The sequence below is a fragment of the Lynx rufus genome, unplaced genomic scaffold (assembly GCF_022079265.1).
Source record: "Lynx rufus isolate CCGP_SWC_20201006 ecotype Redwood Valley unplaced genomic scaffold, mLynRuf1.p SCAF_8, whole genome shotgun sequence".
NCBI lineage: Eukaryota > Metazoa > Chordata > Mammalia > Carnivora > Felidae > Lynx > Lynx rufus.
Window position 1 is genome coordinate 66,588,423 of NW_025814896.1, and position 14,719 is coordinate 66,603,141.

The following is a 14,719-nucleotide window of genomic DNA, read 5'->3' on the forward strand; positions in this document are numbered from 1 at the left end:
ATGTGTTATATCAAAGGTGGCCAAGTATGTCCCTTAGGGCAGATCTGGTTTGCCACTTGTTTTTGTACAACCCTTGAGGGTAATGATAAATTTTACATTCTTAAATGGTTGAAAAAGAAATCAGAAGAAAAAGAATTTTGTCGCAAGTGGAAATGACGTGAAATTTGAATTTCATTGACCACAAATAAAGTTTTATTGACATGCAGTCGTACTTACTCATTTACTTATTTTCTGTGGCTATGTTCAGGCTATAATGGCAGAGTTCAGTAGTTGCCACAGAGAATGTATGGGCTGGAAAACCTAAAATACTTATTATATGACCCTTTACAGAAAAAGTTTTGTTGACACCTGTACTACATTGGAGAAATCTGTTTCAAGTTTTGTTCTGGTGTTGGTTTTTGTGTTTTTTTGTTTCTGTTTTTGTTTTTTAACTCTGCCTGCTTTAGGGTAACCATCTAGTTTAAAATCTATAATTTCCAAATTAAAAGTAAGAGCATTTTGATAAATATCCCCAAATTTCCATGCACAAAAAAATCTCTAATATATGAATATGTTGTTTTCTTAATGGTCTATAATTTTCAGTTTTGGATTCCTCTTTTACTTAAGAGTTATATTTTCCTAGTGGTTTTTTTTGTTTGTTTAATATCTGGTTATTAATTCCCATTGTGGCCAAAATGTGGCCTGTATAATTTAAAAATTTTCCTGTTATACAATGTATCATGCACAGGAAAGAGTGAATAAAATGTAAGTGCAATCTGAAGAACAGTTAATAAATAAAACCATGTACTCATCACCCAGTCTAAGAAATAGAAATTACCAGTGTTTTATTTATTTATCTGTTTGTTTTCTTTTTAAATTTTGTAATGTTTATTTTTGCGAGAGAGAGACAGAGCACAAGCAGGGGAGGGGCATAGAGAGAGGGAGACACAGGATCTGAAGCAGGCTTCAGGCTCTGAGCTGTCAGCACAGAGTCCAACATGGGACTGGAACTCACAAATTGCGAGATCGTGACCTGAGCTGAAGTCGGATGCTTAACCAACTGAGCCACCCAGGTGCCCCATGTTCGTTAATTATGTAAAGTAGTCTCCATGCCCAATGTGGAGTTTTGAGCTCACAATCCTGAAATCAAGATTTGCATGCTTTACTGCCTAAGCCAACCAGCACCCCCCAACCATGTTAGCTCCCTAAGTGCCTCTTTCTAATTCTGTATCCTTCCCCTCAATAGGGAGCCATTTCCCTGGTTTTTACATTTTTATTATATATCTAGGTATGCCTAAACAATATATTTTGGGGTTTGCCTGTTTAAAAGGTAAATTGATTCATCATGTAGGTATCATCTATATCCTTTCTTTCTCTAAGCATTATGTTTTTGAGATTCACATATAGATGCAAACAACCGTAGTTTATCATGCCTGCTATACGTATAGTAATGCATTATATGAACGTACATTTATGGACCAATGAAGCTTCACTTGGATATCTCAATAACTGTCTCAACTATAGCATTTCCTAACTTAAAGTTATTACTCTCTCCAACCCTCAGTTACCAAACTGTTCTGTCTGTTGTGTTTCCTGTTTCTGTCATGGCATCTCTATACTCCCAATTCCCCAAGCCAGAAACTTGGCAGTTATTTTTGATATCTGCCTCTTTTTCATTCCTCATTTCCAATCAGTCATTACTCCTATAGATTTGACTTCTCAACATTTCATATTCATGTTTACCATCACCATCCTACTTGTGGTCTGCTACTGAGCTCCTACTTGTCTGCTGCAGTAGTCTTCAGTGCAGTATTAGCATTCTGTCTTATTCTCATTTCATTGATTCCAAAGTTCACCAGCCTCACCTATACACTCGTCCTTTCACTTGCCAGTCTCTGCTCATTTAGCCATTACACAGGCCATGCTCACTCCTGCTTTTGGACTTTTGCAAATGCTGTTCCCTCTGCCTATAGAACAGTCCTGATTCATCTGTCAGGACAAAATTTTGAACTATCACCTCCTCAGAGAGAAGTTGTCTTTGCTCACCATCACCATAAACTAGGTCATGTCTCTACTCTTAGGGCTTTGTACTACACCCTCTTGGCACTACTATAAATTTTAATTAAATGGTTATTGAGGAAGACCTCTTATCTGATTCACTTAGGACCAGTGGCCTACAAAGTGTAATAAAGGAAGAAGTCATAAGAAGGGATACATACCTTAAATATTTTACTCTAATTTCAAGAATAAGACTGCATGTTCATTTGCCAGATTTTTTATTAAGGGCCAAGATCTTTTCTTTGAGAGTAGGTTCACTAGTTGCAATTCCATATTGCTTATCTTGTAGAAACCATATCCTATATGTATCATCTAAGATTTCCAGTTTGGGTTTTTTAGGTAGAACAAGAATTCAGACTCTGATCATGCATTCTGACTTTAGAATTCCTTGTAGATCTTTGCAATATTTTTTCTGATTTTTTTTTTTACTATTTTCTTATACCTATTTCAACAGTGGTATCTCCCTTTTATTATTTCAGAGTCCTTCAACTCAGTCTTCCCCATTCCTCCACATTTCAGTAGGTTAATTAACAATTAAATCACACTGTTACAATAATAAGTATAAATAACATGGACAGTGTTGGAAGCTAACATAACTACTAACTCTGTAAAAGTATAACTCAACTGGTGGGAACAGAAGTATCTGGGTGTACTAGATCATTGGGCCTCACATTTAAAAAACATTTTTTTTTAATTTATTTATTTTGAAAGAGAGTGAGCAGGGGAGGGGCAGAGAGAGAGGATGAGAAAAGATCCCAAGCAGGCTCTGCACTGTCAGCACGAAGCCTGATGTGGGGCTCGAACTCACGAACCGTGAGATCATGACCTGAGCCAAAATCAAGAGTCATAACGCTTAACTGACTGAACCACCCAGGCACCCCTGGGCCTCACGGTTTTCGAGTACACATGTACATGGTCTACTGTATTAATATATTATGTGTGTTGTAAAAGTGTAAAGTATATAAGGTTGAATTATATGACCATTTATTACCCACAAAACATGATATTAAATACCAGTATAAAAGATAAACAGGCATCCAGTTAGATAACACAGACCATGTCACAAGAGAGTGTATAAATAACAATTAAAAAATAACATTTGTAAAAGCCCAAATGGTTCCCAGATTCTTTACGGGACTACAGCTATGACAGCCATACATCCCTGGATTTCCGTTTTACTCTTAATATTAAACACTGTATCATCTCTTTCTAAAAATTATTGAAGTGCCACCAAAATATCTATCAAAACTCATTTCTCCTGAACCTCCTCTTGTACCTGAATTTGGCACAAAAATACTTTAATCAGTCCCTGTTGTCTTGATTTTTGTTACTGTGACTGAAGGACTTTTTTCACTGGACAGGTATTACCATGACTAAAGTAGTCTAAATAGACTAAGAGGAGGGAGATAGATAGCGGAGGGATGTGGGTTGAGTTATATTCCCCTTCTTTACCCACTATTGTGTGCCATGTAGTCTTAAAACTTGTTGAATTTAATTTATTTCTAATAAAGTATGAATTAAGTCCCATTGAAATGAACCCCAGGAACTGTTTCAATTATTTTGTTTTGTGGAAATTTTGTAACATATACTGCTTGACATTAAGAGGGCCATTGACTATAGTCCTTAATTTTTTTTATATATGTAAATTTTTGTAGTAATGGAATTTGACCTCTGATTTTCCATAATTTTGATTTATAGCTTATCCTGTTAGATATCATTTTTCAACAAAAGCTCTTTAACTTACAATAGTTATAAAACCAGTTTTAAATTGTGATTGTCCTTGGGGGAAGGAATGACTTTTTAGGAATTTGCTTTGGATCATTTTAAGGACAGCTATGCAGGTGTAAAAATGTGAATGAAAGCTTATAATGGATGATGAACTTGTAATCTAGAGTCAGTACATAGGAAATTCAACACTTTTTTAGTCCTGTGTAACTTTATATAAAGCCCTAAAGTAATGGACTTGTAAGTTAGGCCTCAAAGAGTTTCAGCTAAATACATTTCCAAAAATTTAACAACAAAACAAAGAGAAGAACCTCAAAACTGACATTGTAAATATTAAGATAGTTGAAATGCTTTCCTGATTCTTCTTACATGGACTCATCTGTGAATCACTATCAGTATTTTTTTCTTTGCAGTATTACAGCCGCCCACATAACATTCCCCATGTCAAGAAAAATCTACTTTCTATCCCCAAGGGATGTGGAAGCATAATAGTCTTTCTTTAAATTAGAATATTTTGTCACGATGCAGTCTAGCAACAGTCTCCAGATTAGGAATGGAGAATTCACTAAATTTCATGCTCTGTGAAAATGAAACTGAGGTTCAGTGTTAGAAACAGCCTTCTGTAACCTGGCAAGTCCATGTTTTCTACATGTCCCACTTGTTTTTACAGCGTATAAAGAACTGTATAAGGAGATAATAAGTGGTTTTAAGTTTGGTTGCTTTCTAAAATGGACATTTTTCAGGTATAGCTGAAATAAATAGCTACAGAATTTATCTTATAAACATGGAGAAGAGAGACTTTTGGACTTCTTGAATACTGCTCTTCTGATGTCCACAGTGACATACTCTAGACCGAGGTCAGTAAACTTTCTCTGTAAGAGGCCAAATAGAAAATATTTCAAGCTTTGCAGGCTACATGTGGTCTCTGTCAAATATTCTTTGTGGATTTTTTGTTTTTGTTTTTTTATCCCTCTAAAACTGTAAAAACCGTTCTCAGCTAGGGTCCATACAGAAACAGGCCACAGGCCAGATTTGGTCTTTGGGCTATCATTTGCTGACCCTGATCCAGATCAGTACTTTCCAGCAGAAATATAATTTGGATTATATGTGTAATTTTTAATATTTTTAGTAGGCACATTTAAAAAGTAAAAGGCAGGGGCACCTGGGTGGCTCAGTTGGTTAAATGTCTGAATCTTGATTTTGGCTCAGGTCATGATCTCACAGTTTGTAGGTTCAAGCCCTGCATCGGACTCCAAGCTGACAGTGCAGAGCCTGCTTGGGGTTCTCTCTCTCGCTCTCTCTGCCTCTCCCCTGCTCATGCTCTTTCTCTCTCTGCCCCAGCCCCACGCATGTACACACATGTACTCTCTCTCTTTCTCAAAATAAATAAATAAACATTTGAAAACATCATTCAGGGGCACCTGGGTGGGTCAGTCAGTTAAGTGTCTGACTTCGGCTCAGGTCATGATCTCGTAGTTCGTGTTGAGCCCCACGTCGGGCTCTGTGCTAACAGCTCAGAGTCTGCAGTCTGCTTCAGATTCTGTGTCTCCCTCTCTCTCTACCCCTCCGCAACTCATGCTCTGTCTCTCTCTCTCTCTCTCTCTCAAAAATAAATAAACATAGGGGCGCCTGGGTGGCTCAGTTGGTTAAGTACCCGACTTCAGCTCAGGTCACGATCTCACGGTCCGTGAGTTCGAGCCCTGCGTCAGGCTCTGGGCTGATGGCTCAGAGCCTGGAGCCTGCTTCCGATTCTGTGTCTCCCTCTCTCTCTGCCCCTCCCCCGTTCATGCTCTGTCTCTCTCTGTCCCAAAAATAAATAAACGTTAAAAAAAAATTTTTTTTTAAATAAATAAACATAAAAAACAAAACAAAACAAACTTCGGGGCTCCTAGGTGGCTTAGTTGGTTAAGCATTCAACTTAGGCCATGATCTCACGATTTGTGAGTTCAAGCCCCGTGTCAGGCTCTGAGCTGTCAGCACAGCGCTCTGACAGCTCAGAACCTGGAGTCTGCTTCAGATTCTGTCTCCCTCTCTTTCTGACTTGCCTTCACTCATGATTTCTCTCTCTTTCTCTCTCTCTCTGTCTCAAAAATAAACATTAAAATAAAAATTTTTTTTTTTAAACGTTTATTTATTTTTGGGACAGAGAGAGACAGAGCATGAACGGGGAGGGGCAGAGAGAGAGGGAGACACAGAATCAGAAACAGGCTCCAGGCTCTGAGCCATCAGCCCAGAGCCTGACGCGGGGCTCGAACTCCCGGACCGCGAGATCGTGACCTGGTTGAAGTCGGACGCTCAACCGACTGCGCCACCCAGGCGCCCCAAAATAAAATTTTAAATAAGCTGCTGGCACTTATCCTTAAAAAGAAAAAACCTCATTCATAAAAAAGTAAAAAGCAGATGAAATTAGTTTTAATAATATATTTGGCTAGTTATATCCAAACTATTTATCATTTTAATATATGGCACCAGCCACATTTCAGGGGCTCAATAACCCATGTGTTGGACAGCACAGCTCTAGATGACAAGCTACTGTGAGGGCTGTGAACTGGTGCCAGTGTTGTTTGTTAACAGTCTGGGACAAGTTAAGTATAGGAATTAAAAAGAAGCATTTAAAATATTCTACAGCTATTTGATAGTTATTTTATGTCTATTCAATCTAATAAGATTGGCACTTGTATTTCATATGTCTTTTTTCACATTTCACTTTTCTAATGTATTCTTAGAATGTCTTACAAAAGAATCTATTTGTGAAATTAAAAAGAAACTGCCTCTTCATTCTGGGTAGTTTAAGAGGCACTACTGTAGATAGTCTTTCCTAAGATTCCATAGGCCTCTTGTGTACATGGCAAAAATGAAACGAAGAGAACCAGTGATGAGATTGTGGTGGGTGGTGTACTTAGTTCTGCTCCCATCCCTCCAGCCGCTACAGAGCAGTGTCCTCCTACTTATGTCTTTCAGAGCTACCATTGGAGCCCATGGCTGGAGTAGGTCAGTGGTTTTCCGGCTCGACTCTAGGATCACCCAGGAGCTTCTAAAAAACAGCAGTGTCCAGGCCCATCTCCAGACCAATTGAATCACAATCTCTCGGGAGGTGGCCTGTGTATCATGTAGTGTAAAGAGCTTTCCGGGTGATTATATTATGCAGCCAGTGTTTATTGTGTGGATCCTTCACCCCAGGGGGAAAAAAAAAAAAAATTTGCTGTTTTATCCATTTGGAAAGAATCACTAATCTGGGTAGGAGGTTTTCTGTGTGGTGTACTATTCACTCTCTGTAACAGTGAAAAGAGGGCTTTCCAGTTAAATATGTCAGGTTGAACATTGGCATGTTAACTTTACTCACTCCTGGAACCTCGCTAAAATTAAAGGAATAAAAAAGGTATAAGGGGGGCACCTGGGTAGCTCAGTTAGTTGAGCGTCCGACTCTTGGTTTAGACTCAGATCATGATCCCAGGGTCGTGGGATCGAGCCCCATGTTGAGAGAAGATTCTCTCTCTCCCTCTCTCTGCCTCACCCCTGCGTGCTGGTGTGTGTGCTCTCTCTTTCAAATAATAATTTAAAAAGAAGGCATAAGGCATAAACCCATAAGAAAGCAAATGAGAGACTGAAGTAATAATAAGCCTGATTGATCAACTGGTTTTCAGTAGAAGCAGGTAACTAGGAATTAACAGAATGGAGAAAACAGATATAAATGGCTGCAAACAAAGATATTAAAAATAAGCAAAGCAATCTATAGTGTTGGCTCAGAAATTAGAGGAACCAGTTAGCTCAGAAGGTAAGGGTGAAATATGAAGCTGAACATAGGAGTGTTGGAAAGTCTGTATGTTTCAGATTCACACATGCCCTCCTTTACCCTTAGCAGTCAGGAGACTACTGCTCTTTTTTACCAGGGTAAAACTAGAGGTTAGAGTTTGGAGAAATTTAATCTAAGAGGTCCAGTCAGGACTGAAGTGGAGTATCTTTTGAAAATAAGAACACCTTTTTAAAAATAAGGACTAAGCAAAAGTCTGAATATTGTGGTTAAAACCCTACTATTCTCCTTGCCCTGTTCTCAGAACATGGCAGTCAGGTGGACATGTCCCAGAGAGGAAATTGGAGTATTTCTCTCCAGGGTAAGCAGCCAGGAGACAAGACTTACAGATCCTGGCATTTGTGGATTTCATAATAAAAAACCAACTCATTGCCTCCTCACCTTGTAGGGAAAGCCAGTCATTTTACAAGTACCCAACCCAACCTCCTGCACCATCACGTAGACAGAGCTTCTGATCAGCGTGTTAGTGGCCGCATCATCTGTGATGGACGGCTGGGACTCATCAGACACTTGTGGAAAGCCTCCAAAATAAAAAACAGAGACCTAAAGATTTAAGGAGAAAAAAGAAAGAAACAGATAAAAACATTTAAAGTGTTAAAAAAAAGAAGAAAACATTTGAAAAATTTGTATCCTCTGAGAAATGAAATATTCATCCAAGAGGCTAGAATAGAATGTTATTAAAAAGAACATTCAGAGAATAAGAAAAACGGTCTTGGAAATTAAAGCTGTGATAGGAAACATTCTAACTGCAGTAGAAGTGTTGCAAAGTGATACACCAAAGAAATCTTCCAGACGGTAGAAAAGAAAAAGAAATGCAATGTTGAAAAGAAAATATATATAATCAGAAGATGAATCTAAGAGGTCTGTTGTCTAACAAAAGGACTTTTAGGAGGGAGGGACGGGGGCAGTGGGAAGGACATGGAAAGGACACGATGAATGTAAAAAAGGCCCAGGCTAAGGATAAAAAGAAGAAACCACAACTTCTCACAAAATAAAAACAGGTCACATAAGAGGAGACCAGGAATTGCTGTGATCATGGACTTTTCACCTATTGCCCCTCTGTATATTAACTGCTATATACCTAACAGTATGCTTATAATAAAGAATAATCTAATCTGAAAGTGTATTTTATGATTTCATAGGCATAAATTCTCTATGTTGGCATCATTATTAGTCCAAGAGCCCTTTCTGTAAGAAACTAGAATGAAGCTATATAAAGTTTATTTTTTATTGTTGTCTTAGCCCTAGTCAATGTCTTGAAAATCCAGCTATTTATCACAAAGAGCATTAGGCACAGTTGTAGAAAGGTCAGCTCTAATGCCTGTCACCACTGTAAGAAAAACATTCCGGCAGGATTGTAAACTATGAAGAGTAAAACATAATGAGATAATAAACATGAACAAAACAAAATTCTGGGGAAAAAAGTACCATACTCATTAAAATAGAAAGAATAGAACTTTTAAATAGAAAATAGAAAATAGAAAGAAAATAGAAAGAAATAGAAATAGAAATAGAAAATAGAAAGAACTTTTAAAAAAAAAAGTTTCTGCTATCCTTTGGTGACAAAACCACTTGATTTTAAATTTACATTTTTCCATTTCTTCTAATGTTGACTTTTAGGTTATTGAAGGAGACAGTGTGACTGTCAGTGTTAGAGTCGTAAAATAATTTGTAAAGTGTGATAATCTGCTTTTGATTTTTTTTAAAGGAACAAAAATAAGCCAAATTGCATATTTTTTTATTTGTTTTGTTAATTACTGCGGTATCATAGCTTTTTCTATTACTCTGTTATCTCCAGGCTTTTCCAGGATTAAGAATTGGGAAGCTGAAAGACACCTTTCCTTTTAAATCCAAATATTCTCTTTCTTTCCTCCTACTTTCTTTTCTACTCAAACTGCTTCTTCAAGATTGTGGATAAAATTCAATACATTGCAGAATAGGAAGGGAGGATACTGAATTTTTACAAGTGGTTTATCTGTAAGCTGTAGGTTGCCAGATGAGTGGAATATAGCAGTTGGTAAGTGAAGTCAGGAAGATTAGTACTTAAAGATTTTTGAACTAATTTTAATGTGTTACACAAATGTCCTGATTTCAACTTCAGAGTAGTTGAATACAGATATGTTTCAACAATACAGAACATATCTTCCCTTTGTAGTACTTGAGCCAGTGCCTGAATTAGTTGTAGTAAGGAGACCAAAGTCGGTGTCATAATGACATTAGGTTGATGCGTGGGAAAAAGAAACCAGAGTTTAATTGAGAGGGTTTGTTTCCTTTCCCATGAGATCTGAGTATTCTGTCTGAAAGGAAATGGCGAGTGAGGACTAGCTTGACTAGTGGTGCTGTGAGTGCCATGAAAGGGCCAGAGACCTTACCACTACCAGCATTGTTTGCCTCACCACTTTAGCAGGGCAAGGGAGGGCAGATTCCTGACCCGCATCACTGAAATTTCCAACGATAAGGGCGGGGTGGGGGGGGGGTGTATGGGAACTGCCTGTTTTGTTCGCACATACCACCTAACTTAGTGTTCTCTCTTCCTATTTTGTCTTTAGATCTTATAATCAATGGATAAAGTGGGGAAGATGTGGAATAACTTCAAATACAGGTGTCAAAATCTCTTCGGTCATGAGGGAGGGAGCCGTAGTGAAAATGTGGACATGAACTCCAACAGATATCTGTCTGTTAAAGAGAGAAACATCAGTATAGGAGACTCAGCTCCTCAGCAACAAAGCAGTCCCTTAAGAGAAAATGTTGCCTTACAACTGGGATTAAGCCCTTCAAAGAATTCTTCAAGGAGAAACCCTAACTGTGCCACTGAAATTCCTCAGATTGTTGAAATAAGCATTGAAAAGGATAATGATTCATGTGTCACCCCAGGAACAAGACTGGCAAGAAGAGATTCCTACTCTCGGCATGCCCCATGGGGTGGGAAGAAAAAACATTCCTGTTCTACAAAGACACAGAGTTCATTGGATACTGATAAAAAGTTTGGTAGAACTCGAAGCGGACTTCAAAGGAGAGAGAGGCGGTATGGCGTAAGCTCGGTGCACGATATGGATGGCATGTCCAGCAGAACTGTGGGAAGTCGCTCTCTGAGACAGAGGTTGCAGGATACGGTGGGCTTGTGTTTTCCCATGCGAACTTACAGCAAGCAGTCAAAACCCCTCTTCTCTAATAAAAGAAAAATACACCTTTCTGAATTAATGCTTGAGAAATGCCCTTTTCCTGCCGGCTCAGATTTAGCCCAAAAATGGCATTTGATTAAACAGCATACAGCTCCTGTGAGCCCACACTCAACATTTTTTGATACATTTGATCCATCCTTGGTTTCTACAGAAGATGAAGAAGATAGACTTCGAGAGAGAAGACGGCTTAGTATTGAAGAGGGGGTTGACCCTCCTCCTAACGCACAAATACATACATTTGAAGCCACCGCACAGGTTAATCCGTTATATAAACTGGGACCAAAGTTAGCTCCTGGAATGACCGAAGTAAGTGGGGACAATACTGCAATTCCACAAGTTAATTGTGACTCAGAAGAGGACACTACTACCCTGTGTCTACAGTCTCGGAGGCAGAAGCAACGTCAGGTGTCTGGAGATAGCCATGCCCACGTTAGCAGACAGGGAGCTTGGAAAGTCCATACACAGATTGATTACATACACTGCCTCGTGCCTGATTTGCTTCAGATTACAGGGAATCCCTGTTACTGGGGAGTGATGGACCGTTACGAAGCAGAAGCCCTCCTTGAAGGAAAACCTGAAGGCACATTCTTGCTCAGGGACTCTGCGCAAGAGGACTACCTCTTCTCCGTGAGCTTCCGGCGCTACAACAGGTCCCTGCACGCCCGGATTGAACAGTGGAACCACAACTTTAGTTTTGATGCCCATGACCCATGTGTATTTCACTCCTCCACTGTAACAGGACTCTTAGAACATTATAAAGATCCCAGTTCTTGCATGTTTTTTGAACCATTGCTTACTATCTCACTAAACAGGACTTTCCCTTTTAGCCTGCAGTATATCTGCCGTGCAGTAATCTGTAGATGCACTACATATGATGGAATTGATGGGCTCCCTTTACCGTCAATGTTGCAGGATTTTTTGAAAGAGTATCATTATAAGCAAAAAGTTAGAGTTCGCTGGTTAGAACGAGAACCAGTCAAGGCAAAGTAAACTCTCCTGCCCCCAAAGGGCATTAACTAGATCTGCTTTTATGTGCATCAGACAGTACACCTATAGCAAGCACACATATCAGTGTTAGGTTTTTTCAGTACAGTATGTAGGCTTAGTGTTAGTATCTGTCAGATGCAGTCTGCTGTTAGTCAGGTAAACGTGGTGCCTGTTGAGACAACAGAAGACAGCTACAGGTGTTCAGTGAGGCTACAAAAACACTTTGTCGATTGAGCTAACGGTTTGGTTTTTAATGACTGTAGTAATTGAGTGAGGCAACTCTGGGGCATTTGCTATGAAGAATTCTATTTCTTACTGAAGAACAAATTATTAATATTGGATGAGTATTTCAACAGTGTAACTAATGTTTGAAATTGTTATTTTTTCTAAGAATTTTTCTATAACCTTCCAAAAGTAGTGATGTTTGTAGTTACTATAAATCAAGCTTTGGAAGTCCAAAAAATAAAGACTGCCTTCCTTTGAGAAAAAAAAATGCAATTTTCTGGCCACAAGGGCATAGTGCAGTTCACTTAAGTGTTGATGTAGTTTATAGTCAGTCCCCTGTCTCTTCTGCAAAAGGTACTGTTAAATAAACCAGGTTTTCTAAATAGTTCTTAAAATTTCAGGCTTACAAAGTTGGTAGTAGAATTTTATTTAAAGGCCTTAGGTATTTTTTTTTAAATGAGTGCTTTAACTTAAAACACATTGGGAATAGCTGCAGTGTAGTCCTGTGTGTGATTTTTGTTTAAGTGAATACACGCATTCTAATCATTCATTAAAGTTGGATCTTTCTGTGCCCATGATGAGTTTGTGAACCATGAAGGAAATGAGACTAGAAGATGCCCAACCAAGTCAGATAACAGTAGCTACAGTGGTTGCTGATGTTGACATTATTGTTAAACTGTAATGAACAGTTTGGATGGCAGTATTTATATCTTTGTTGTAAACTCTCGTAGCTGAATTGCTTAAGTACAATTTATAGAATTTCAGTGCAGTTAATTTCTAATGGAAAATCTGAAACCTACATTGCAGATTTAAAAGGTACTGTACAACCATTGTATCTGTAAATAACTTTACTTAGCACCTTTTTGTCACTTAGAATAGTATGCAATACTACTTGAGTGAGCTATTTTGGAAGTAATACCAAGTTCTAGTGTTTGCTTCTTAGTAACGAACTGAATTTACAGTTCTGTCCTAGACATTTTGCACTAGTCGAATCCATTCTTGTGTCTTTTTGTTCATGTGCTCTGTACCACTGGTGAGTGCTCCTTGGTTTCCTTACCTGCTGCTACAGAAAGTTCTTTTACATCCTGATGGCTATTGCCAAGGCTACAAAAAAAGAAAAGCTATATTTGTATGCAACACTAACCCTTTGACTGCTAATGTACGTTTCTGCTTGCTGTGCCTTGTTATGGCTGCTTTTTTGTGCTAATAAAGTACGTTTGGTGTTCTCCTTGTATATCTGCTGTTTTATACATTTGCAACAATTTCTCTTATAAATGCAATGGTATTGGGGTTTTTAAACAAGCATTACCTGACAACCTACTGTAGTTAATGCAGAATTACTGTACAGTCTAATATTGACTTATTCTGAGTAAGCAGATTCTAAATTTAATGCTATTCATCTTTCCAATCATAATCACATACACTGTGGAGCAGTATCTATAGTTACTGCACATTACTGTACAGTTTAGATTATAACACAAAATGAACAGAGAAATATTGACTAACCTATTGATTTCTCTGCTTATAAATGAAAGATTGAAGCTATCAATGACAGTTATAATAAATGAAGATCTTTAGTCTCCCACTTTATCAGAAACAAGTTAAATGAAGTCTTGTGAACTAAGAATATATCAGTGCCATTTATTGGTTTGGGGACCATTTTTATTAGTCATAAATGCCCAAAATGTAGAACTTTAACCAAAGACTTGTCCATTTTTAAAGCAAAATGGGGATTGAGGGGACTTATAATTCCTGTTATTTCTAATAGAAGTCCCTGAAGAACATATACCAAAGTGTTCGAGAACGTCATCCAAACCTACTTTAAAGCATTATGTGCAATTAAGTTGTTACGACATAATTATATTGCATAACTGTTGGGTCCGTTTTCTTGAGCTTATAATGTATCTGGAAAGTAATCTCTTGGAAAAGAAAAAAGTCCTTACTGATTATTGGAGAAAGATTATATATGCAAGCAAGATCCTGTTTTAAAGAGGAAACTTGAAACTCCAAGAAAACACTTGATGTTTTATATGCTTGTAGCAAATTGATGTTCTAATTGTAGTTTTATAGAAAATATTAATGCTTTTATGTATTTCAGAACTTTCATATGTTAAATGGAAATTGTTTTAAATGTGTAAATATTTGAGTTTTATGTGAGCATGTATACACTGTGCTAAAAGTCACATGTTCCAGTTTGTGTGTAATATTAATATGCAACCTTTGGTTTAAAATTTTTTTCTTAAAAAATTAGTGGCTTACATTTTAAAAAAGAAAAATCACCAGCATGAAATTGCACCTTAGTCTATATTCACTGTGTCTTTTTCTGAATCTCACTGTAGCCTGTCAACTAAATTTTTGTTTTCATGGTCTTTTTGAAGTGCATTTTAATACAAACCAGGAAATTCTTTAGAAGTTTGGACACATCTTCATAGTAAAGTAATTAACCCAAGGAAAGGTTGGTCTGATTCCTATCCATTCTCATTCATTCATTCATTCATTCTCTCTGTGTATGCATATACATATACACACATACACACATGGATGTATACACATACGTATATACATTTATGATGTTAATATTACTTTAAACAATAATATTGCCATCTGATTTAACATCATTTAGAGGCCTTATTCTTGTGTATATATATATATATATATATATATATATATATACACACATACTATCCTTGTACCATTCAAATTTGATTATCCACACCTAAAGTTTAGTCTTGCTGATACAGTCTTATTTGTA

The 14,719-nt window shown here is 37.6% G+C and overlaps 1 protein-coding gene across 4 annotated transcripts in view; it reads left to right on the top strand.

Moving 5' to 3' along the window:
* The window catches only part of SOCS5 (suppressor of cytokine signaling 5), a 65,959-nt gene extending 51,538 nt beyond the window's left edge, over positions 1–14,421 (top strand). For 3 of the 4 annotated variants that reach the window (XM_047068575.1, XM_047068577.1, XM_047068574.1), the window contains exon 2: positions 10,123–14,421. In XM_047068575.1, coding sequence (XP_046924531.1) covers positions 10,135–11,745 — 1,611 coding nt within the window. In that variant the 5' untranslated portion in view covers positions 10,123–10,134 and the 3' untranslated portion in view covers positions 11,746–14,421. Of the gene's footprint in view, positions 1–6,625; positions 6,894–10,122 lie in introns of those variants that run through there. The other variant, XM_047068578.1, reaches the window with a different exon arrangement.
* Positions 14,422–14,719: the final 298 nt, after the last annotated feature.